Source organism: Bubalus kerabau, chromosome 16 (assembly GCF_029407905.1).
Source record: "Bubalus kerabau isolate K-KA32 ecotype Philippines breed swamp buffalo chromosome 16, PCC_UOA_SB_1v2, whole genome shotgun sequence".
NCBI classification, from domain to species: Eukaryota; Metazoa; Chordata; class Mammalia; order Artiodactyla; family Bovidae; genus Bubalus; species Bubalus kerabau.
The window spans coordinates 21,133,710-21,160,021 of NC_073639.1; the positions used below are offsets into that span (position 1 = coordinate 21,133,710).

General features: G+C 43.0%; 1 protein-coding gene and 1 non-coding gene across 3 annotated transcripts in view; both read left to right on the forward strand.

Annotated features, from left to right (window-relative positions):
- The window catches only part of TBC1D9 (TBC1 domain family member 9), a 132,072-nt gene that overhangs the window by 60,833 nt on the left and 44,927 nt on the right, over positions 1-26,312 (forward strand). For both annotated transcript variants that reach the window (XM_055550730.1, XM_055550731.1), the window contains exons 3-8: positions 8,680-8,798; positions 16,262-16,490; positions 17,207-17,468; positions 19,385-19,592; positions 24,522-24,728; positions 25,933-26,103. In XM_055550730.1, coding sequence (XP_055406705.1) covers positions 8,680-8,798; positions 16,262-16,490; positions 17,207-17,468; positions 19,385-19,592; positions 24,522-24,728; positions 25,933-26,103 — 1,196 coding nt within the window. The remainder of the gene's footprint in view (positions 1-8,679; positions 8,799-16,261; positions 16,491-17,206; positions 17,469-19,384; positions 19,593-24,521; positions 24,729-25,932; positions 26,104-26,312) is intronic.
- On the forward strand, positions 18,514-18,586 carry TRNAW-CCA (transfer RNA tryptophan (anticodon CCA)). The gene has a single exon. It is a non-coding gene; the product is annotated as a tRNA-Trp (tRNA).

Here is a 26,312-nt window from a genome sequence, read left to right on the forward strand (position 1 = left end):
TGCAGCCTACCAGGCTCCTCCGTCCATGGGATTTTCCAGTCAAGGAGTGGGTAAAGTGGCAAAGTAAAGTACCCAAGTTCACATGGCTAGTTACAGCCAGTTAGTGCAGAGCCAAGGTCAAGTTCTCAGCCCCCTCCACTCCCAGCCCAGGCCTTTTTAAATGCTACCATGCTGGCTTTTATGATTGAACATTCTTTTAGTCAGCAGCTACTGAGACCTGGAGTTTAATGAAAGGGTGCTAATTGGTTCTGCTTCTCCTACTTCTCTACACTAGATAGCGAAATGCTGGATCATTTAGTCGCCTTTCACATGACATACACGTAATGTGGACGTTGGCCATTATCCATGTTTCCTTGGTCTGTGTACCTCAGGAACTATTCGTGTATCCTTGGGAACATAGCAGCTTAAATAAAAGAACTTACTCTTTAATGTATAAGCAGCACATGTTTATTTCAGGAAACTAGAAAATATAGATAAGCAAAGAAAATAAAATATTAAAAAACAATAATCCTGCTGCTAAGTTGCTTCAGTCATGTCTGACTCTGTGCGACTCCATAGATGGCAGCCCACCAAGCTCCCCCGTCTCTGGGATTCTACGGGCAAGAACACTGGAGTGGGTTGCCATTTCTTTCTTCAATGCATGAAAGTGGAAAGTGAAAGTGAAGTTGCTGAGTCGTGTCCGACTCTTTGCATCCCCATTGACTGCAGCCTACCAGGCTCCTCCGTCCATGGGATTTTCCAGTCAAGGAGTAGGTTGCCATTGCCTTCTCCATATACATGTATACATAGGTGTATATATATACATATGTGTGTCTGATATACATATATGGATAGTCTTTCTATGTCAAGAAAATATATGTCTATCCTGTCAATTTTAACAAGTAGATAATATTTTATTGTGTATATAATGTAATTTACCTAGCTGATGGGATGTTTTTTTGTAAATCTAGGTTTTTTTCCCCTAATGATAAACTGCATTTTGAAAAATCTTAGTATCCTCTAAACCAAATATTTCCACATTCCTTTAATTATCACCTTAGGATAAATTTATAGAAGTAGATGTACTGAATCGAAGGCTTTTAGTGTCATTAGCCTGGTTGCCCTCAAGAAAGATAGCCATTTACATTCTGTCCATCAAGGTAGGAGAGGACCTTGGCATTTAAGTAAAATAAGCAAAATAATGACTGCTGCTGCTGCTGCTAAGTCGCTTCAGTCATGTCCGATTCTGTGCATATCGGCCAGGCTCCCCCGTCCCTGGGATTCTCCAGGCAAGAACACTGGAGTGGGTTGCCATTTCCTTCTCCAATGCATGAAAGTGAAAAGTGAAAGTGAAGTCGCTCAGTCGTGTCTGACTCTTCGCGACCCCATGGACTGCAGCCCACCAGGCTCCTCCATCCATGGGATTTTCCAGGCAAAAGTACTAGAGTGGGGTGCCATCGCCTTCTCCTAAAATACTGACATCAACCACTAATTCTTACTGCCCAAGTTGAATGAGTTACCTGAGCCTCTCTTTTCTCAAGTGATTATAAAGCTATGAGCACACTGTTATGACCTGTAAGAGACTGTAAGCAGAGTTATGTAAGAAGCTTATAATAGTTAGACAAGGATTGCTAGGCTTGCTTTACTTCAATCATACGTACACTCTGAAGTCTAAACATAATGGTGTCAGGGCCAGAGAGATTTGTGCTGAATGTACGCTAGTCAGGTACCAGTTCAGCAGCTGGTTTTTAGTGCTCTGACATCAGAAATGAGAAATGATATCTTCAACATCAGAATATCTTCTACATCACATTTCAAGATGAGATCTTTGTGCTTTCTTGCTTATGATGGTAATAGCAAAAGTAGCTAGTTAGTGCTTTGTATTGATGTATTCTAGACCTGTGCTGTGCACTTTACACGTGTTACTGTCCGTAATCTCCAGCACAAGCTCCTATGGTAGGTGTTGTTACCCCCATGTTACAGATGTGGGATCTGAAGCACAGAGAGGTTAAGTAACTTCCGTGGTCACAGAACTTCTGTTTGGTGTGGAGGGGTTTGAAACCAGGTGTACTTTTTTGACATCAAAGCCTGTGGTCTGAGCTATTATGTAATATTGTCTCACTGATAATCAGGCTGTGTATTACTCTAGATACTCTAACCTCTAGGGATATTTAACCTCACTTCTAAAATATGTCAGTAGGTGGAACTGTAGCAATGAAGAGCAAGCATTTGGGGGCAGAAAAATCTAAATTTGATTTCATAGGATGTGGAAGCCTCAGCGTCCTCATCTGTAAAAGGAGGGTAATTGGACCCACTTGTAGGAGTGCTGTGAGATTACATGTCTATGGTGAAATCGTGGCACCTGGTCTTGGTAAATAAGCACAGATAAGTAATTGAAAACACATCATTATCACTGCTTAACTTGTTTAAAATTTTAGCTTTAATTGGATGTGGATTTTTAAGTTTTTATTTAATGTTGGAATATAGTCAATTAACAATGTTGTGATAGTTCAGGTGAACAGCAGAGGGACTCAGCCGTACGTATACATGTATTTCTTCTCCCCCAAACGCGCCTCCCATTCAGGCTCCCATGTAACATTGAGCAGAGTTCCCTGTGCTATACAGTAGGTTCTTGTTGGTTATCCATTTTCAATACAGCAGTGTATACATGTCGATGGATGTGGATTTTTAAACCATAAATTTCCCTTTTGTTTCCAAAACTGTTTAAATCAGTGCATTATTTTGGGGTTGTATCTCTTGTCCTCTCCAGAGGCAAGTTTGTCCTTTTTCTGGGTGTAGGTAGTACCGTGGTGGCTTTGTAAATCCAACAGACAGCAAGTGACACTCAGGCATATTGGGTACTATCCTTTATTTTGTATTTAAATTACAACATTATCATCTTTGGGGCTAAAGGTTGCCTGTGTCTGAGGCCATAAAATAGATGGTTCCCTTTCACCTTTATTTAAGTAGCTTCAAGCACAATTCTTTTGAGAACTGGATCCGTTTTGGGATCCAAGCAGCCTGTTCTGGTATCTGAAAATACTAGATTGGTTGCTTTTTAATCCCTGGGAGGTTTAGTGAGTTTGCTTTGCTTGGTTTTGTTTTCTGCCTTGTCACAAGAGGTTTTTATTTTTGCCTAGACACAGACATATATATACAAGAGGTGTTTTTTTTTTTTTGCCTAGACACAGACATACATGTGCATACGTACCCTCTTGATCAGAGGAAATATACCATCTTAGATATATTTGAATTCAGGTTTTTAAGTCAGTACTGCAGTCCCAGAACCAAATTTTGTTGATGTCAGTCATGCACCACAAAAGATACCCAGTGAATCGCCACCAGTGAAGTCTTACACCTTTGTTCTTAATCCTCAGAGGCCAGATACAATTGAATCCATTTTGTGGGCCCATTTTAATACCTCTGTCTTTTTATTTCAAGTGGACTTCCTGTACTCTTAGGTACATCTCAAACCAGATGAGAAATAAGACTAGTATTTTCCATCATCGTAGGTAGTGTTTAAATTTTGCCCAAATATACACACAGGGCCTGTGCATAGCATTCTGAAAACAAAACACAACCCTGCAAATAGTAAAAGATTCTCATTTTTCCAGATTTAATTTCTAAATACTCTTAAGCCCCTCAAGTGTTGATCCAGTTTTTCCCGTAGCAAAAAGCTTTATCTTGGGTTTCCTGAAGGCTTCTCCTACCCGACACAGCTTTCTTTGTTGTTTCAGCTGATTGCACATCGGGTCAGCTTGTTGTTCCTGCTGTATCTCTGTCGAAGCAGCCTTGCCAGAAAGTCGACTGCCAAGTCCTTCCTTTCTCTTCTGAGTGCCTAACACATTTTGCCCAAATGGTTGGGTAAATAGACCAGCCCTCTCTGAGAGTCATGGCAGAAGAGCTTCCTGTTACCTCACTTTACACAGTAACAGAAGCAAAGTTCCAGACTCTTAAACATTGTAGCCCTTGGGCTTACTTTCTTGAGAAATGAAGAGCCGGATATAAGGAACATTCAGGTTTCCAACATGTTTCTCTTGGAGTCTCCCTCTTTTCTAAAGGGTGATCTGGCAACAGTGTCAGTTGCTCTTAAACTGTTAGCAGGACATTTGCTCTGTGATCTCTGAGCAGTACCCTTCTCTGAGATGGGAAGTGGACACCCGCTTTCAGAGAGAACTTTTACTTGATTGGCATCTTTAGAATGTGCCTTGTCCGCTGGGGGAGGAATCCAGCCCTGCCTTCTAGGTAGGCATCCTCGTATTTCCTGTCTCCAGAGCCTGGAGCCTTAAACACCTGTCCTCATTTATTTTGTGTGCCTTTAGGAAAGTGATCAGAGAATATGGTGCATTTGCAGAGTAAATATAAATGTAAAAGGTATATTTCCCTTCCTCTCCCTGGCAAGTGTCTGTTGGGTATGGATCGGAATCCATAGTTAATTCCTGAAACTACTGTTGGCTGATAGCATCTGTGTTTTTTTCTTTTCTCATTTATGCTGATAATGGTTTCTTATAATGGTATACAGAGTTCTTCCTTATCTACTACCCTGTTTTCTGGAACTTTGTAACCTTGGGCCTGGATATAGCCAGAAGAAACCTGAAACCTCCTTGGTAGCACAGAAGCAGGCCCAAAGCATCGTGCAAAGAAGATACTAAAGATACTGAGATTTGGAATTGAAAGAGACACATGTACCCCAGTGTTCACTGCAGCACTGTTTACAATAGCTAGGACATGGAAGCACCCTAGATGTCCATTGGCAAACAAATGGATACAGAAGTCGTGGTACATATACACAATGGAATGTTCAGTTCAGTTCAATTCAGTTCAGTCGCTCAGTCGTGTCCGACTCTTTGCGACCCCATGAATCGCAGCACACCAGGCCTCCCTGTCCATCACCAACTCCCAGAGTTCACTCAGACTCATGTCCATCAAGTCAGTGATGCCATCCAGCCATCTCATCCTCTGTCATCCCCTTCTCCTCCTGCCCCCAATCCCTCCCAGCATCAGAGTCTTTTCCAATGAGTCAACTCTTCGCATGAGGTGGCCAAAGTACTGGAGTTTCAGCTTTAGCATCATTCCTTCCAAAGAAATCCCAGGGCTGATCTCCTTCAGAATGGACTGGTTGCATCTCCTCGCAGTCCAATGGACTCTCAAGAGTATTCTCCAACACCACAGTTCAAAAGCATCAATTCTTTGGCTCTCAGCTTTCTTCACAGTCCAACTCTCACATCCATACATGACCACTGGAAAAACCATAGCCTTGGCCAGACGGACCTTTGAATGCATTTGAGTCAGTTCTAATGAGGTGGATGAAACTGGAGCCTATTATACAGAGTGAAGTAAGTCAGAAAGAGAAACACCAGTACAGTATATTAACACATATATATGAAATTTAGAAAGACGGTCACAACAACCCTATAGGCAAGACAGCAAAAGAGACACAGATGTAAAGAACAGACTTTTGGACTCTGTGGGAGAAGGCAAGGGTGGAATGATTTGAGAGAATAGCATTGAAACATGTATATTACCATATGTAAAACAGATGAGCAGTACAAGTTTGATGCATGAAGCAGGGCACCCGAAGCTGCTGCTCTGGAACAACCCAGAGGGATGGGATGGGGAGGGAGGTGGGAGGGGTTTCAGGATGGGGGGACACATGTACACCGTGGCTGATTCATGCCGATGTATGGCAAAAACCACCACAAAAACCTCCAATTAAAATTAATAAATTAATCTAAAACAAACAAAAAATAAAGATACTGAAATTTGCCATCTCAACACTTCTTCTGTAAAGGGAGCTGTAAGTGGCTGCTGATGACTCCAAAAGGCCAGCCTCTTCATGTGACAGTGACTAGTATGAGAGAAGCCACAGGAAATGAAGGAACACAAGCAACAGTGGGGGGTGGAGAGGGGACATCGGTGGTGATCACAGACAGAAATGCGGGGATTTACATCCCAGGCAATGAGGAGTAGAGAAAACAGCCAGTGGTGAGAATGGCATTAGGGGGTGGCAGGTAGAGACTGTGGAAATGACGGAACAGTGGGGCACACCGATGAGCAGGAGGTCGTAAAACAGCAAAGAAGGCAATAGAAGGGGAAAGAACGTGGGTAGAAAACCTGAACTTCGATATAGGAGTGCTCAGATGGCTACTTCAAAACGAGGGCCAGTCGTGAAGACCTTCATGTAATACCCATGAAAACTGGAGGCAGACGTGAACGTTTGTTGAATGCGTGTGCTTATACATATACCGTTTCCACCGTGGCTTGAGTGTGTGTGTGTTTTGGGGGGTGGCAGGGTGGGCCTAGATGAATAAGCACACGAAAACTGCAGGCAGTGTGTGCAAAGGTGAAGGCACAGCTGGGCTGCCCTGGGCCATATAGCTGATGGGTTCCATGCAGGATAACCAAGGAACAGGAGGCTGACTTGCGGTCAGTTGCCACCACGGCCTAACAGGGACTCCCAGGTCAGGTACCTGGTATGACCACCTGGTAAAGGGCAGCGCAGGGCGGTATACCAGTCCACAGGCAGACTGTCCCGGCTGAGCCGAGGGACGTGTGCAAACCAGCCTCTGGAAGGCATATCTACTATCGACATAGGCAGGGCGGAGGAGAGGCAGTATCAGAGGCTGGGAATTGCACCCGCTGGGTCTGCAGAAGTTCTTCGGTCCCCTGAGTCCCCAAAAGTGCCTGTGTCCTGAGGTGCGGACATCTAACAGTTGCCAGCAGGCACAGATGGGACGGCGGGGGGGAGGGCACGTGGCCAGTGTCGACTCTGGATTGGGCTCTGTCTGTATCGCCCAGCCAGCCGCAGCTGGGGATGGTGGTGACCTGTTTACAGGCAAGGAAGGACACAGTATATTTTAGAAAATTTTCCAATGCCTATTTAAAATTTTAAGGTCTAAAATGTTTTAAAACTCTCTGGCTAACTCCAGAATGACTCATTCCCAAAATATTCCAAATGAACATTGTATTTTGCATTTGGACAGTATTTTCTACTTTACAAAGTGTATCTATAGACATTATTCCATGTGATTTTTTAATAACATTTCTCTGAAATGAATAGGGTGTTTTTTTTTTTTTTTATGTGTCTCCATTTTACATGTAAAGAGTTTGAGACAGAGAAAGATGAAGCAGGCTGTCTACAGGCACCCAGTTGGCTGCTGGGAGAAAGGGAGGGGGACCCGGGTTTCATGAGCTTCAGCTCTTGCCGTGACAGCGTAGTGCAGAGTCATCGATTGCTTTTCCACATGGTTGACTGTGACCCCGAAAGAGTGAGCTGTGGAAAGAGCCTGTGAAGTGCCCCAGACAGCCTCTTCGGCCTCCTAACTCAGAGATTTATTCCTTATCCTCTACAGAAGCATTCCACGTGGGCAGTTTTGGTGTTTTGGCTCAGAGTAAAAGAAAATGCATGTGGGTTTGTTTTGGTTTTGCCTTTCCTTGACCAGTGGATCTGAAAACCTTCCAAGTGTGAAAGTGTTAGTCACTCAGTCATATCCAACTCTCTGCTACCCCATGGACTGTAGGTAGCCCCCCTACAGGCTCCTCTGTCCATGGAATTCTCCAGGCAAGAATACTGGAGGGAGTTGCCGTTTCCCTCTCCAAACAGTGCCTCTTATTCCCCAAGAGGTTTCAGTCCTGTTCCTCACAGTTCTGAGTATCACTGTGGACACATTTATATCTCCTGCTTTTCCCAGTCAGTTAACAGAGTGAGATTCTGAGATATATCCAGTTACTGCTGACAAAGAAACAGAGAGAAGCTGTTTTTTAAGAAATCAATTAAAAGATAACTTGGAAATCTTAAGGAGACATCTGAAGGAGTCAATTAGTAGAGTTGCAAAATCTTTCTTTAATTCTGGAATGAATAGTACATAAAATTTATAAAATAGGGATGGCTTCTAACAAACTGTTTTGCAAGGTCATTAACAATTGCAGGGCAAGAAAAAAAAGAAAGGAATTTGTTCTAGTGTCTCGACAATGACATTGGCTTGGCATCCCTGTTTTGCCCTGCAGCTGTGGGCAGAGAGCAGGGTGCCTGTTATCTACTCTCCCAGGCTTAGGTTGATTCAGTTTGCAGGTTGGCCGGCGAGATGACTCTCGCTTCTTGTTTCTGACTTGGAGGGAGGCTGTGAGGATGACCTCATCCCATTACACTTCAGAGCCACGGCGCTGGTGAGAACAGGGCTGCTATTCCCTAGTGATAGTCCATTTTCACATCTCATTCATAATTGAAGGCAGGGAGGATCATTTTTTGCCCATTATAGGAGGTGGTTACATCTGATCTCCAGGGGCATACCGAAGGCCTCGTATTGTTGCAACTTAACAACTGTAACCTGGTCTCCTGACAAGATCTGCCTTGCCCTGAAAAGTGCAGATTCCCGGAGGGAGAAGAGAAGATAGGGCTAAGTTCCCAACCCAGAAAAGGGAATGGGAGAAACGTCTCTGCCTTCCCACCCTAAAAGACTGTCCCCAAAGTTTCTGGACTCACCTGGTCAGATGTGACCATACACTATCCTTACTCTTGGATACATCTTTACATCTTGGATACATCTAATACATCTTTCAACCTCTTCTGTGTGACTTCCTCTGACAGAGAGAAAGTATCAGAAGGCAGAGCTGATGGCAGTACATAGGCATGGGATGAGCCTGGGTTGTAAGTATCGTTTACATGCTGACGTTCGTTATTACCATTTTATGTTTGTGCAGGTGGTTCCAGAAAAGAAATCACTGAACACTGGGAATGGCTGGAGCAGAATCTGCTGCAGACACTTTCCATCTTTGAAAATGAGAACGATATCACCACATTTGTGAGAGGAAAAATACAGGTAATGCTTTATTTATTTTTTTATTTTTATTAACATATAATTAACTTGCCGCACTGTGTTAGTTCTAGGTACACAACACAGTGTGATACAGTATTTCTTAAGTTAGTGGAACTTAAAACAACAACTTTTCTCTGGAAAGAATTTCAAACTTACAGAAAAGTTGCAAAAGTAAGAATTGTATAAAACATACCTGGAGATCCTTTACCCACACATTCTTCTGTTATTAACAGGTGACTGCATTCAATTTATTATTTGCGGGAAACATTGAAAAGCATCAGTAAGCTTAGAAAAGATGGCAGCTTCCAAATTAAAAAAATATATATTATTGAATAACGGAGAGCTTGGACTATAAAGAAAGCTGAGCACCGAAGAATTGATGCTTTTGAACTGCGGTGTTGGAGAAGACTCTTGAGAGTCCCTTGGACTGCAAGGAAATCCAACCAGTCCATTGGAAAAGAGATCGGTCCTGGGTGTTCATTGGAAGGACTGATGCTGAAGCTGAAACTCCAATACTTTGGCCACCTCATGTGAAGAGTTGACTCATTGGAAAAGACTCTGATGCTGGGAGGGATTGGGGGCAGGAGGAGAAGGGGACGACAGAGGATGAGATGGCTGGATGGCATCACTGACTCCATGGATGTGAGTCTGAATGAACTCCGGGAGTTGGTGATGGACAGGGAGGCCTGGCATGCTGCGATTCATGGGGTCGCAAAGAGTTGGACACGACTGAGCGACTAAACTGAACTGAACTGATATTAAGTGGGGGAGTCTGAGGACTCCATAGAGGGGCTGCGTGAAAGGGGGCAGTGGTTGGTGGGGAGACAGGAGGGGTCTTCTCCTTCGAGGAATCACTGCTGAGGTTCTCAGTTACCTTTTTGTCATTGTTGTTGTTCAGTGTTTCAGTCGTGTCCAACTCTTTGTGACCCCATGGACTGCAGCATGCCAGGCTTCCCTGTCCTTCACTACCCCCCAGAGTTTGCTCAAACTCGTGTCCATCGAGTCAGTGATGCCATCCAATCATCTCATCCTCTGTTACCCTCTTCTCCTCCTGCCTTCAATCTTTTCCAGCATCAGAGTCTTTTCCAATGAGTCAGCTCTTTGCATCAGGTGGCCAAAGTATTGGAGCTTTAGCTTTAGCATCAGTCCTTCCAGGGAATATTCAGGGTTGATTTCCTTTAGGATTGACTGATTTGATCTCCCTGCAGTCCAAGGGACTCTCAAGAGTCTTCTCCAGCACCACAATTCAAAAGCATCAATTAGTTGGCACTCAGCCTTCTTTATGGTCCAACTCTCACATCTGTACATGACTACTGCAAAAACCATAGGTTTGACTATGCAGACCTTTGTAGGCAAAGTGATGTCTCTGCTTTTTAATATGCTGTCTAGATTTGTCATAGCTTTTCATTGTCCTCCCTCAAGTGTTACTGTCTTTGGGAAATAGGTGCAAATCAAAAGTGGTAGGAAGAAACTGAAGATTAAAAGTAACAGTAAGTTAAGAGAAATAAATAAATAAAGCAGGAGCAAATTGTGGGTCAAATAGCCATTCTTTTTACCTTTTTCATCACATCAAAAATGTCAGATTTAATTCCCCTGAAACCAATTATGAGAAAGGAATTGCTATCAATGCAATTATGTGTGAAAATCATTCATGTGCAAATAGATGGTTTAAGCACTCACAGATTGTCCAGTAATGAAGGGAACCAATACACTTACTTGTTTTGAGACCTAGTTAACTTTTAAAAATTATAAATGTTATAATTAACTGCAGAGGCAACCACAATCCAAACACCATAGATAACTTTTGGTTTTTTCTTTTTAGATTTCTCGTATGCTTGTTTATCCTAATAGTAGTCTGACTATACGTATAATTTTATATCATATCTTTTTTCTCCCATATCTACTATATTGTTGTATAACTTTAGCTCTTATTATAATAACTGAATACTGTCCCATAATTGACCTTACTATTCCTCCTTACGTAAGTCTCCCTAGCTTTTAGACAAGTGGGAGTCAGGTGCAAACAATAATACAATGAATTCTTCTGTTCATATGTAACTTTTCTTATAGTTTTTCTCCTCTTTAGGATAGATTACAAAATGTTGGTTAATGGGTTAAGTAAGTTTAAATGCTTTTAATGGACGTTAGTGGATATTGTCAGTATGTTAGAATCCCTGTGTGATTTTCACAGTAGTTTTTCAAATGTATTAAGTAAAAGTCGGTGTCATTGTTTTCATTTTTCTCTTTGATTATGAGGTTGAATATTTTTTTATGTTTGCTAAGTTAATGTTCCCCTTTTTATGAACTACCTATCAATGTCCTTTGTGTATTTAAATTTGTATTGGATGTCCTGAATATTTGGACTGTAGCAATTTTACAAAATTACATGGAGCTGTTGCCTAGAACAGGGGTGACCTATTTCATATTATGTAGAACCTATAGAACATATATACCCTGGTGGCTCAGTGGTAGAGAATCCACCTACCAATGCAGGTTTGATCCCAGGGTCAAGAAAATCCCCTGGAGAAGGGCATGGCAAACCAATCCAATATTCTTGTCAGGGAAGTCCCACGGACAGAAGAGCCTGGCAGGCTACAGTCCATGGTGTCGCAAAAGAGTCGGACATGACTGAGCAACTAACCAGCAAGAACAACATAGAACATACCGGAAGGAGATCATTCCATCCCTTTGTTCCATCATCTGGTCCACCTGGCTAAAGTTACAGTAATCTGAAGAGATTCTGTATTATGAACCCTCTTTTTTTTCTTGAAGTTGGGAAAGTTGAAAGTGGAACTTCAGGGATTATTATCCTTATTGTTGAAACTAGTTGGTGAGGCCTGGTCTATTGATATTAATGTGTTTTAGTGATGTTTTTCACCTCTATGTCCTTATAAATCCTCTAATATTTAAAGAAATTTTCTTTCTAAAATTTCAATGAGCATTCTAGATATGTAGTACTTATTAGTTCTTTAGATAGCATGAAAAAGTGAAAGTGTTAGTCTCTCACTCATGTCAGACTCTTTGTGACCCATGGACTGTAGCTTGAAAGGCTCCTCTATCCATGGAATTCTCCAGGCAAGAATACTGGAGTTGGTAGCCATTCCCTCCTCCAAGGAATCTCCCCAACCCCAGGGATCGAATCCGGGTCTGCCGCGTTGCAGGCAGATTCTTTACTGTCTGAGTCACCGGGGAAGCCCCTTAGATAGTGTAGTTTGAATTTAATGTTCCTTCTCTCTAAACATATGGGCATCATTTGGTTTGTTCTACATTGCTCTTTTCTAGTATTCTTCTGACTTTAGGTCAGAGCCTTGCTACAGGAGAGCGGACATTAGGCTTGAGGGTCTCCATGCTCACTCGGAGTTGATTGGCCATTGGCATTGCCAAAGGACCCAACTGCAACTTCGTATTAGTTGTTCTCATTCTGTCCCTTTCATCTATTCACTCATTCATTTCCTTTTTCCTTCTTGGATATTTTTGGCTCCCCTGCTGTGAAGGCATTGATAACTTTGAAGTGTCATATAGGTCCGGTCTCTACCTCCGTGTCTCCATTCCTGCCCTGCAAATAGGTTCACCTTTGCCATTTTTCTAGATTTCGTGTGCTGTGCTTAGTTGCTCAGTTATGTCTGACTCTTTGTGACCTCATGGACTGTAGCCCGCCAGGCTCCTCTGTCCATTCTCCAGGCAAGAGTACTGGAGTGGATTGCCATGCCCTCCTCCAGAGGATCTTCCCAACCCAGGGATCAAACCCAGGTCTCCCACATTGCAGACACATTCTTTACTGTCTGAGCCACCAGGGAAGCCCAAGAATACTGGAATGGGTAGCCTGTCCCTTCTCCAGGGGATCTTCCTGACCCAGAAATCAAACTGGAGTCCCCTGCATTGCCAACAGATTCTTCACCAGCTGAGCTATCAGGACAGTCCCTAGATTCCATATATATGCGTTAATATATGATACTCGCTTTTCTCCTTCTAACTTAAGTTCACTTTGTATAACAGACTCTAGATTCATCCACATCACGGCAAATGACCGTTTGTTTCTTTTTATGGCTGAGTAATATTCCCTTGTGTATATATATTGCACATCTTCGTTACCCATTCATTTGTCAATGACCTAGAGGGGTGGGATGGGAGGGTGGGAGCGAGGCTCAAGAGGGAGGGGGATATATGTATACCCATAGCTGATTGGTGGTGTTGTACAGCAGAAACTAACACAGCCTGGTAAAGCAATTACACTCCAATTGAAAAAAAAGACATGTCACAAAGGCCGCAGATATATCTGCCAGTTGTAACAGGTGTTTTCATCCCACCTCTTTCTGAACTGGGTTCTCCTCCTCCCCACCCAGACATCTAGGGCCCTCATGCTCCCTGCTGGTTGTCTGCAGTTCCTTGGAACAGCATGCCACCAGAACTTGCTCATCCCCAAAGCAGGTCCAAAATGTGTCTCCCCTGGCTTCCACCAAAGCAGCATCTCTATTCTCTCGGTGGAGTGGTACCAAAAGTAACTAGAGGGAACAACCTTAAATTCAGAGACTCTGAGGGAAACGCATTGCTACTTCCAATGGCATTCAGCCCCCATGAAACAGAAGAACAGGAGTCGGCAACTTGGTACTTAGTTTTCCAAATTGATTTGCTAACTCTTAAACAATTTTAGACTTAGAAATCGGTGACTTTGGAGGTCACAATGAAAACTAAGATAGGGCCCCTTAAGATACATGTTTATTTGGAATGACAACATATACCCTTTAAAAAAAAAAAAATCTGATATATGTATTTATTTTTGGTTGCACTGGGTCTTCATTGCTGTGTGTGGGCTTGCTCTAGTTGAGGCAAGAAGGGGCCACTTTTTGTTGTGGTACAAGGGCTCCTCGTTGCGGTGGCTTCTCTGGTTGCAGGGCACAGGCTCTGGCTATGCGGGCTTCATTAGCTGTGGTGCACAGGCTTAGTTGCCCCTCAGCATGTGGGGTCTTCCCAGACCAGGGATCAAACTGGTGTCCCCTGCATTGACAATGGACCACCAGGGAAGTCCCAACATATACTCTTTTAATAAATTTTTTTTTTAATTAAATGTCTCTTAGGTGCTAGCTGCTGTCGGTAAAAACTTTTTGAGACGTTGTGTTTGAAAGGCGTATTTAGCGGTTGGGGGACATATACACAAAATACGTTCAGCCAACGTAGAAACTAAGAGAACATAAAGACAAGAATGCTGGTGCTTATGCCCGACTTGGTTAGTTTCATAGAAAATGTGATATTTACACTGAACCTGGAAAGGTGGATTTGGGCAGACCAAGAAGGGGTTCTTTGTCACTAAGATGCAGATTGGGTTTTTCCCCTCTTACACTGATAGACTGCGGACATTTTCATGGTGGAGATGCTGTTGTCAAATCTCTGTTTCAGAAAGTAGCTGTACAGAATATATCACAGTGTAGAAAGACTCCTGATGGCATGCCCAGTACGGTAATTCCTAGACTATGCAAAGGGACTAAGCCGTGGCTTCTTATTAGAATAGGCTGAAGACTTGTCCAGGGCTGTGTTTGCTGTTGTGGTTGTTGTTTACATGTTTGTTTTTCACTAGAATTGAATGGTGATGGAGAGGGTGGAAGACAAAGCCCTCGCCCCCGTCCCTCCTGCCATCACCCCTTAGTACCACAGCTGCTGGCAACTGGAGTGGACAGTCTGGCAGTGAAAATAAAATTCAGGACACCATATGTATTAAAAAATTTCACTACATCTGGCACAGAGGATCAACAGTATTTAATGTGAGGAAGAAGAGTTATAGTTGGGAGAAGCGTTTATAAAGAGCTGGGAATTGGACTGGATTTTGAGATTAGGTAGGATTAGTGATGGGTGATACAGTGGTAAAGAATCTGCCTGCTGGCTATATGGAATTTAGAAAGATGGTAATGATAACCCTGTATGCGAGACAGCAAAATAGACACAGATGTATAGATCAGTCTTTTGGACTCTGTGGGAGAGGGAGAGGGTGGGATGATTTGGGACAATGGCATTGAAACATGTATAATATCATATGTGAAATGAATCGCCAGTCCAGGTTCGATGCATGATACAGGATGCTCGGAGCTGGTGCACTGGGATGACCCAGAGGGATGGTACAGGGAGGGAGGTAGGAGTGGGGTTCAGGATGGGGAACACATGTACATTTGTGGCGGATTCATGTTGATGTATGGCAAAACCAATACAATATTGTTAAGTAATTAGCCTCCAATTAAAATAAATAGATCTATATTAAAAAAAAAAAGAAAAGAATCTGCCTGCCAATGCAGGAGACTCAAGGCGAGGGTTTGATCTGTGGGTAGGGAAGATCCCCTGGAGGAGGAAATGGCAACCCACTGCAGTATTCTTGCCTGGAAAATTCTATGGACAGAGGAGCCTGGCAGGCTATTGTCCATGGAGTCACAGAGTTCGACATGACTAAATACACACAGAATTAGTGAAACAGACAACAATCTTACTATAGATTTTATGCCCTCAGAATGACAGGACCACAGGCAAGGAGGTGGAAAAGCATACAGATGACATATCCAGGCCCTGAGTGTCCTCTGGATCTTGTCAAATGCAGTGCAGTTAGAACAAGTGTTACAGTGTTGGTTGGATCAAAAATGTGCATAGTCTAGAATATTGGATTTTACATGGTGATTGTAGGGAAACAGAATTTTGATAATAAGAATTTTGTAGTTATAATAAGTTTGGGGAAGATATATTTATAGCATCCAGAATTCACTGGAAGCCCAAAGGCAGGAATTCTAGGTATGAGGCTGCCCAAATTCACATAGATCTGCAGTGACACCTTTGGGACCAAAACCCCAGACATTCATGCTCCAGAGCTCATGTTTATCTCACCATACCTTGGGAACAGAGAAAATGGAGATGAAGTAAGAGGGATTTGGTGATTACAAAGTCAAAGGTGGAATTTCAAGGAACATTTTCCCTCAGGAGACACATGTAGAAGCCATTTTTCATTGAATTATGGAGGAACTGGGTAACAAACAGCCCCTCAAGCTGCTAAGATGATTAAGCAGTAGGTTAAGCCAGTTACTTGTATTGCAAAGATCTTATTTCCTGTGCAACTGACCAAAAATTGTGTGTCTTCTATAATTTCCACTCCAATATTCACCTCTTTTCTGTTCGTATGGTGGCTTGTTCCTTTTACCCAGGTTCCTGATATTTTTCATGGCCGAGAGACGGTGGGTCTGTGGCTAACATCAGTTAATGACATGCGTTTTGGTCTTTCTTTGCTCTACATTGATCCATGTTGCTCTTCAGAAATCTTTTAGTACATAAATGCTGCTTGTTAAGTGGCTTCGGTTTGGGGAGTTGGCTTTGAAAATAATTCAATTTTTTTAAGTGTCCCTTAGAAGAAAATTTTTTCCCTTGCCAGTATGTACGGAAAAGAAACAGGTCTAGTCATAGTGATACAAGCTGTGCGTTTGTGCTTTATCCCTTCTTAGGGCATCATTGCCGAGTATAACAAAATCAACGATGTGAAGGAAGATGATGACACGGAGAAGTTCAAGGAGGCCATTGTGAAGTTCCATCGGCTGTTTGGAATGCCCGAGGAAGAGAAACTCGTCAACTATTACTCTTGCAGCTACTGGAAGGGGAAGGTCCCCCGACAGGGCTGGATGTACCTCAGCATTAATCACCTTTGCTTTTATTCTTTTCTGATGGGACGGGAAGGTGAGTCCTCTAGAATTTCCGAGGGCAGTTTTTGAAAGTCTACTGAGATTTCTGCCTGTCCTGAATGTAAACCATATCCAAACATCAACAGTAGTAAATCTGCAGTTGTAAGTGATTTGTGATGACTTAACAGTCAAATTCAATCATTTTTGGCTCAGTTGCTGTAAACTACTTGATTGTGAGATAATAAAAATTGACCAAAGATATAATTCATTTAGTAGACAGGGATTTGCTGCTGCTGCTGCTAAGTCGCTTCAGTCGTGTCCGACTCTGTGCGACCCCAGAGACAGCAGCCCACCAGGCTCCCCCATCCCTGGGATTCTCCAGGCAAGAACACTGGAGTGGGTTGCCATTTCCTTTTCCAGTGCATGAAAGTGAAAAGTGAAAGTGAAGTCGCTCAGTCGTGTCCGACTCTTAGCGACCCCATGAACTGCAGCCTACCAGGCTCCTCCGTCCACGGGATTTTCCAGGCAAGAGTACTGGAGTGGGTTGCCATTGCCTTCTCCGAGACAGGGACTTAAATCTGTAATAATCATAACTCAGAATTTTTGTGGTCTAGATTTGTCTTTTGAAACTATCAAGCAGAATATTAATAAATATAAGCACATAAGCTCATAGGAGTTCTGTGAAATTAGAGGGTGGTGTTGTGAGATTCCAGTATCTTGAAAGGATTTTAAGAAGCCACATATTGACCCAGCCTTGTTCTCTGTGCTCAGCCAAGTTGGTCATCCGGTGGGTGGACATCACTCAGCTCGAGAAGAACGCCACGCTGCTTCTACCTGACGTGATCAAAGTGAGCACAAGGTCTAGCGAGCATTTCTTCTCTGTATTCCTCAACATCAATGAGACCTTCAAGTTAATGGAGCAGCTCGCCAACATCGCCATGAGGCAGCTCTTAGACAATGAGGGCTTTGAACAAGATCGATCCCTGCCCAAACTGAAAAAGAAATCTCCTAAGAAAGTGTCTGCCCTAAAACGGTAGGTGACAGAAATCTGAAGTCTTACGGTCTTTAGAAACAAGAACCCATCTGTTCACTTATGAAAGTTAACCTTTGCTGAACAGCTTCAAGGGTTCAGAACACTTCTCTGGGTATAGATCCAAAGCTGAGAAAGTCTGCCTAAAGCACTCACGGTTCAGTAAGTGCAGTAGACATGACCAGCTCCAGCACTATAGGTTGGGACCTCTTTTGATGCTGAGAGCAGAGCACCTTGAGTCCACACACGGGGAGATGGGCAGAGAAGGACCTCTCCATGGAGCTGCTCAGAGCAGGGCTCTCAAAATTGCTCAGTCAGAGTCAGTAGGATGAATATTCCTTTAGACATATTATTTCAGGCAGAGGGACAATATGATAAGGGAAACACAAGGGAAAAGCACAGAGGAAAGTAAGCTCGTCAACATTTATGGAAGGTGGCTGGGCATGGGATGAGGCTATGCTGCAGAGAAGCCCGGAAGTCTGGATGTGAGAGTGAAGGCTAGAGAGAAGGCAAGGGGAAAGTTGACGTTGTAATGTGTGATGGTATGCATGGAATCACCCCTAACTGAGATGGGGATGAGGGAAGGGAGAGCGTGTCCAAGGGCTATGAGGATTCAGTTTGGATCGCATTGAGTTGAGTTGCCTGTAGGGCGTCTAACTAGACATCAGTTCGGCGGGATAAATGGAATTGGCCATCGTTGGTGTACAGCTGGTCGTTGAAACCTGACAAGAGGTCACTGCAATGAAAACGCCTTTGGTGATTTGAGACATGTATTGATAGAGTGACAAGAAGATGGGTTACTGTGGTGGGCTGAAAGCACATGAAAAGCGAGGCAAGGGAATTAGGTCAGTACAGCCTGCTTTGTCGAGAAATTCAATGGTAAAGTAGGGGGGTTGCTCTTTTTTTAGAAAGAAAACATTTGAACAGAAGGTAGTATGAAGTAGGCAGGTGGGAAGAGTTTGTTGTTGAGGGTAGCACAAAGACAGAAGGGAGCATGGAGATAAAGCTAGAAGAAAATGAATAAATTTAAAAAGTGGCATCTTGGACTTCCCTGGTGGTCCAGTGGTTAGGACTCTATGCTTCCAATGCAGGGGATTCAGGTTCAATCCCTGGTCGGGGAATTAAGATCCCACATACGAAGCAAAGCGACAAAGGAAAAAAAAAAAAAGGATCTCACAGCATGCAGAAGGATGCTTGTGTGTGCTGATAGCACTCCCTTTGAAACAGGTAAAAGTAGAAAGAGAAGGTGAGGTTGCAGGTAGTTTTAGAGATAGACGGGAGGAAATTGGAGGGCCTGTCTTTGCCTTGTGAAACCATAAACTGGATCATCAGGGGCTGAAGTGGCCTAAAAGCTTGAGCAAAGATGTTTAAACGATGAACAGGAGGAAGGAACTCATCAGAGAAAAGATCATCGTCACTGGAGGACCCAGCTGGGCTTAGACATCCTGGTTGTCCAGGAGGTGGGCTGTTCCTGTGTTTCAGGCAGTTTTATTGTTTATTCAAGGTGACCACTGACTGCCTGCAGAGTCATGTGGCTTATGTGCATCCTCATTAGGTCATTCTTAAAAGATAAGGCCCCGAGAGTGGCTGCGGATGAGTCTAAATGTCATCATCTCTTCAGAAATTATTGTATTCTTTTGGAAAGAATTATTTCCTGTCTAGCCCTTGTTTTCCTAAGATCCTCTGACATTTACAGATACTGATTGTAAAATGACCACACAGGGAACCTAAATATATTAAAATGATTTCATTATGCTTTTGGGTCATCATTGGAGTTAACTCCCGCAGAAAGCCAAGAAGGTAGAAATAATTCTGACAAGGTGGAAGGGAAAGATGGGCCGGGAAATCTCTGTTGCTGCATCATTGAGAGGTACTCAAACTTTTCTTTTGTGGAGAGAGTTATTACTATTGTTTTCCAGCGATCTGGACGCCAGGGCCAAGAGTGAGAGGTACCGTGCACTCTTCCGGCTCCCCAAAGATGAAAAATTAGATGGCCACACAGACTGCACCCTCTGGACTCCGTTCAACAAAATGCACATTTTGGGGCAGATGTTTGTGTCTACGAACTATATCTGCTTCACCAGCAAGGAGGAGAACCTGTGTAGCCTCATTATCCCACTGCGAGAGGTACGTGGCAGGTGGCAATGGGTGTTTTAAGTTTTGTTGGTAATCTTTTTCTGGGTATCTTACCGTCACTGAGTTGGCTTTTAACCATGGGTGAGCGTTCCTAATTCTTTGGTGGCATCTGCCCCTCTTTTTTGTGTTGGCATTGCCCTGAATGACCATGGGACCTGCGAGGTTTCTTCTTCCAGAAGCAGACTGGTGTTTATTCTTGTTCAGGTAAGGTGAGATCAACAGAGCAGGAGATGACTGTCATTGAAAAGATGCTTGTTATACTCATGGATCCCATGAGGGGGCGCACGCCATGCTAGAGGGCCCACAGGGGGAAAGCACCCGGTGGGTCAGCAGACAGAGGAGCAGGGAAGGATGTGGACTGGAGTCTTGATTGTGATTTCCATGGGAAGAAACAGGTGAGACAGGATAAGCAAGCTTGGGATTGGCAAGTTGAAAAATTCCAGCAGGCTCTAGGGCAGAGGCCCTGTCCCTAATTGTCTGGTTCCTGGCCCTGGGGTGACGAGGGCAAGATGAATAGGGGCCCTGAGTGTGAGAGCAGGTGAAGGAGGTCCTTGGGGTTTGGATAGATTGGTTTGCTTGTGAAAGGCCTTCTCACAGGTGGGTCCTTTACCCTCTCCAGGAGTCACTTAACTCTGGGTCAACAAGGCCTGGAGATGTGAAAACATCAAATAGAGAAACTAGAAAGTGTAGTTACTGCTCCTGGCCCACAGCCTGAGCATCTTGATCTTTAGAGAGTGGTCTAGGTTGTGAATCAGAAAGTCAAGATCTGTCTAGTTTGTTGGTTCCCTCTATTAGAACCAGCGGGACCACTGGCCACCATGGCCAGATCTGTATCTCTGCAAATTTTGGAGTCCTGTACTTTAATTAAGTTCCAGGCTGATGCCCATGGACAGTGAAGACTGAGGAACATTATTATTGTACCTGGGTTGGAGGTGGGTTCTCTTGTGTCTTCACAGTGATAGGTTGTTCTGGTACTTGTGGAGAAGCCTTGCTGTTGGGGGTTGAGAAGAAATTCCAGGTTACGATGTCCAGGGCTGGCAGATCCGCAGTTTCTAACCTGGCTGCTTTCAACCTACTTTGGTCCTTTCCTAGAAATGAAGATGCTTAGAAGCTTTGGCTATTTAATCAAGGTTGAGTCTTTGTTAAGATTTCCTGTGGTAAAGGATTCAAGTTTCTCTTTGCCTTACTTTCTTTTTTTTTTTTTTTAAATCATTTATGTAAGCAAATTTTATTGCTTTATTTTTTTCTTGTTTGCATCATTATCACAGAAAATTATTAAAATACAGACAAATAGGAAGAAAACAAAAACTCCCTCCAGTCCCACTATTCAAAAATGACCACTGTGAACATCCTGCTATGTAGTTGTTCAGGCTTTCTATGCATTGCTGTGTATATGTCATTTATATTATTTAGGTTTAAGAAATAATGAATTTTATTTTTTGCCTATTTCTCTTAACAGTAAGTGTGCACTAAACTTATTTTCATATCATAAAATATTCTTGTATAACTTTTAATGACTGTGTATTATTTCATTACTGGATATGTATAATTTATTTCTTCTTCTTATTTAGATTACCTTTGGTTGGACCTTTGCATTATTTTTGTTTGTTTGTTTCCTCCCAAACATATGTATAATTTTCCTTAAATTATAAATTCCTAGAAGTTTAATTGGTGGATTAAAATGAATACAAAGTGTTAGGCAATGGAAAAATCTAGTTTTCTTTCTTACAGGGTGAGCTCATTGGTATTATAACACATTTGGAGACTAGGAATTATTGGAGGTGAATTCTGAGATGGATGGTTGATCGGTACTTACAACTGGCTCTGAAATGCATCTCATGACTTTTTCCAACAAACTTACCCTCTTTATCTTAGGGAGTTACTAAACTCTGTATGTGTGTGTGTGTGTGTGTGTGTGGTAGTTGACATCATCTACTAGTTTCAGGTTAATATAGTAGTGATTTGATATTTGTATATATTATATAATGATCACTATGATAAGTCCAGTTAACATCTATCACCATTCATAGTATGCTATTAAAGTTTGCTATTAAAAATGTCCTTCATCAAGTACTACCTGAACAAAATAGAGCAGAGTGACCTGGACCCACTAGGGAAACCCATCCTGACAGTAAGAATATACTGAGTGTATCATTTATAAATCTGAGTGAGTCATCACTTTGTTTATCCAAAGGTAACTGAGGAACAGAGCGGCTGGAGGCTGCCATCCCACATCAGCTCTCCTGCTCCCCTCCTCTGGGTTCAGTTAAGGGGCTCTGTGTACATTTCAGTGTGATCTACAATAGGATCGTGAGAGCTTGGCGGAGTTAGGAGATTGATGGTTAATACCCTCAGCCCATCTTGTGCTTCCTAGTTTTCCCTAACAAGTAGTAGGGGAAGATAATTCAGGCATATTTCAGGATAAGTCAGAAGGGGGAGGATAGTATGGGTGGCATTTAGAAGTAAAGTGTGTTGTGGTTGGAGGGTGCAGCTTGAAAGAAACCCCCAGTGAGACAGCATTGCCCTTTCTTTACCCCAGTGAATCACTGAGATATATTAATGGTAAATCCTAAACCTCAACTAATGGAAGAAGCAAAGCACTTGCGTTTATTCCTACCCTAGGTTATATAATGACAAAAATGCACTAGGGCAGGGCTCCCACCCTCCATCCGGGTCTGTTTGAGCAGAGAGTGATCTCTCCATGAACTGAGTTAAGCTGATCGATCAGTAGGGGCCTCAAGGAACCTTGCATTCTCCTTGGAACAGCTCCTTTTAGAATTGTGAAAACTCGGGGTTGCTATTGTGTTTAATTTTTTATAAATAAGTGGAAATATTGACTGGAGATTGTTAATATACATTCTGCATGCAGACTTAAGGTAGAGTAAATAGACACATGTTAAATGTTTGCACAGAATCATGTTGCTGTAGATTTTAAAGAAAAGTCTGAACTAGCAGCAAGAGGATAAAATGATGAGAGTCCTCATTAGGATTTCTAGATGCAGTCTCTCTTCTTTTTTTTTCAATTATAAATTACCTTGTTAAATGTTCCATATGAAATACTAAGATTTGATTAAATTCAAGCTATCTTACAATCGTAGTTGGTGATGAAAATGTGTCTCATTATTGTGTAGAACATTCCGGTGGAGCTATTACCCTTTCCTGGAGGCGCAGAGTTTCAGGGGTAGAATTCTACTAGAACTCATTTGTCAGTGAAAAATACATGCTAACCTGTGGGACGCTTCCTAGGGTTTCTGTAGGCGCTTTCTCGCTGTTGCTTCATGATCCTGGTAGATACTGGACTTCTTGCTTGATTTCCTCACGAGCACATAGAATCTATGTTTTAGGTGCAGAACTTGAACCTTTCATCCTCTTGGCATCTGCAATTAATTGCAGATGCCTGGTGACTAAAAGAATCATAAACAATCTATTGGGAGAAAAGGATTTTTTTTTTCAGTCTTTTAAAATAAGCATTGTTTAATCTATGTCTGAAGTATCATGGGAAAATCCTTTTCATGATAAAGAAGTTGGTTTCCACCTCTCCCTGCCAATTTCTCTAGCTTCTTTAGCATTGGAGGGAAAAACTCTTAGGTACAACTCTAGGTATCTCAGAATATTCCTTTAAAAATGTATGAATATATATCTAACTTGTACATGTTTATAAAAGCTGAGAACAGAACTCAGGTCCTGCAGTTTTCCCCTTTATGGACCCCAGTAATACCTGTTTTGCACCTGTGACCATGCAACTTTTTAGGCAATTCCAGTAGGTTACTTAGCCTTGAAAGGGAGAGAGGTTTTTAAAGTTCTGCTCAGAGGAGATGTCTTTCACCTGAAAATGCTGATGAAGAGGTTGAAGTTGAACCTGTCTAGACTGCTTACATGTGGAAATGAAGACGGGAAAGAAACTAAACTCTTAAGTACACAGTCAGCGCCGCTGCAAATAAACCATTTATCTAGAGCTGGCCTTGAGATTTTTCTTCCTAATGTGCTAAAGAATTGTAATCCATTTATCTTAGTTTCCAGTTGATGAAAATCCTTTTATAAACCAGCAAATATATGCCATCATTTCAAAGCTGAAGCACATGCCCCCTGTTTCTACGTTTCTCCTGATGCGGTACTTACTTTGCTACACACACTAGTACGCACAAATGCACGCACACACACACACACACACACACACACACACACACACACACAGTCAACCCGTGCAGATAGGGTTGCAGTTAAGCTGTTTACATCATGTCTGCTCAGAATCAAGCCTTTAAAACTTTGAAGTGGTAAGAGGTGAGGAATGCAAAGCCCTGGGGTCTAAACCAGACGTTTGAAGGATTGGTGGTGTTTTAAAAGCCATATCCACATTAAGCTAATAAAAGGACCCAGTATCATGGGTTGTTTCTCTCTCTTACAGATGAAGCACCAGCTAAGAGTCCTCCCTCTTAAAGTTCCATGAAATTTTAATGAAAGTCAAGGAATTCCTTCACAACAAGGTTTCCCAACCTTGGCGCTGTTTACATCTTGGGCCTTACTGTACTGGGGGGTGGGCTGACTTGGGTCCTGTGCACTGCAGAATGTTTAGCATCATCCTTGACTTCCACCTGTGAGATGCCCTTGGTACCCTCCACTTGGGACTACCAGAAGTGCCTCTAGATGTTGCCAGATGTCTCCTGGGGCTGGGATGGGGACTCACTCGATTTATAACTACCAGCAAGATAATTCCGGTTCCAGTTTCATTTGTTCTGAGCTGTTTTCTTTTACTGGGACACCATTCAAGAATCTCAGCTTGCCTCAATAAAATACGGAGGTTCCTGCCGAGGTTGAAAAGCATGGTCTTCTTTCTTCAGTGCTCAGCATCTTCAGTGCTCAGAGGTTGCTGCTGGGTGATCCCTGGGAAGTAATGCTCTTGGTGGCCTGTTTTCTTTTCAGGTGACGATTGTAGAGAAGGCAGACAGCTCCAGCGTGCTCCCCAGTCCCCTGTCCATCAGCACCAGGAACAGGATGACCTTTCTCTTTGCCAACTTGAAGGATAGAGACTTTCTGGTGCAGAGGATCTCTGACTTCCTGCAGCAGACGACCTCCAAAATATACTCAGACAAGGAATTCGCAGGAAGTTACAACAGTTCGGATGATGAGGTCAGTGGAAGGCACCTGGGGGATTCGTTCATCCTATTTCTCTTCCCTGGGGAGTGTTCACTTCCTGGTCTGTTTTGTTTGATCTTGAAGCTTTGCAGCTGTGCTGAGATGAACCAACTACTCTGATGTCCAGAGCAGACATCTCATTTAAATCTCATGGTGTTTGTATTTAGGATCATAGAATTGGACATCTAGTCTCACCCTCTTCTTACACCATTGAAGGTGTTATGAAGTGATTTGTCCTGATTACATAGCAGGTGACTCTGGTCTAAGTGACTCTGTTGGGAATTATACAGAGGTCACTCAGTAAAAGTCTCAAACCTGAAATACAACATTATTAGGATGATTTTATTATGATACAATACGAATTGTATCCCTATTGAATTAGGCTCTGAATCCACATCCAGAGAAACTGGGCCCTGAAAGATACATGATTAGCTCAAGTGATAGAATGACTTGCAGCGAAAATATGTTGTAAAGCTGGTGAGCTCCTGTTTACCTGCTCCAAGCTTCTGTGGGCACTTTTGAGGCACCAGAAACTAGATAGGAGGCCAGGGAGGCGGTCCCATCAGCAGTTGACTCAACCACGCCACGCTTTGCATGCATACTAATCAGAGAGATAAATGTCCAACCAGTTTGTTGTAAAAATGAATCTAAAATACAGAGGAGGCATTTCCCTGGTGATCCAGTGGTTAAGACTCCGTGCCTCCAATGAAGGGGATGCAGGTTCGATCCCTGATTGGGAAACTTCATGCTATGGGGCACAGCCAAAAAATAAAATACAGAGGAAACCTATTGGTAACATCGAAGCTCTGTGGCCCATGATCCCATCTAATTCTCACCAAAATGCTGGCTTGCTGACTTCCTCCTGCTACATCACCTAGCAAGACACCTCTTGGGAACCATGGTGAGGCTATTAGTGTCTGTCCAGAGGACAGTCAGGTGGTTTGGTGGTAAAGAACCTGCCGCCAATGCAGGAGACACAGGAGACATGGGGTTTGGTCCCTGGGTTGGGAAAATGACAACCCACTCCAGTGTTCTTGCCTGGAGAATCCCTTGGACAGAGGAGCCTGGCGGGCTACAGTCCATGGGGTCTCCAAGAGTCAGACACGACTGAGCACAGAAAGGCGGAGGAGAGGATGTTGAAGAAGTAGATTCTGCAGCTCAAACCGTCCCTGCCTCGTGTTGCTCTCTGCATTGGCAGGTGTATTCTCGGCCCAGCAGCCTCGTTTCCTCCAGTCCCCAGAGGAGCACCAGCTCCGATGCCGATGGCGAGCGCCAGTTCAACCTCAACGGCAACAGTGTCCCCACGGCCACACAGACCCTGATGACCATGTATCGGCGGCGGTCTCCCGAGGAGTTCAACCCGAAATTGGTGAGTGCTGCCTCCTCTTGCCCGGAACTTTCTGTATTAGAACAGGAATGTTTTTTAAAAATCTTTTAAAATAAACTCATCAATACGTCACTGGACAGTTTCCTGCAAGGGAAGGATTTTTTTTTAAAATACAAAGGACATATAAATATAACATACAATGACATTTGTATGTCATCGGGTTTCAGAGTGGCTTCATTGTGAAAGGAGAC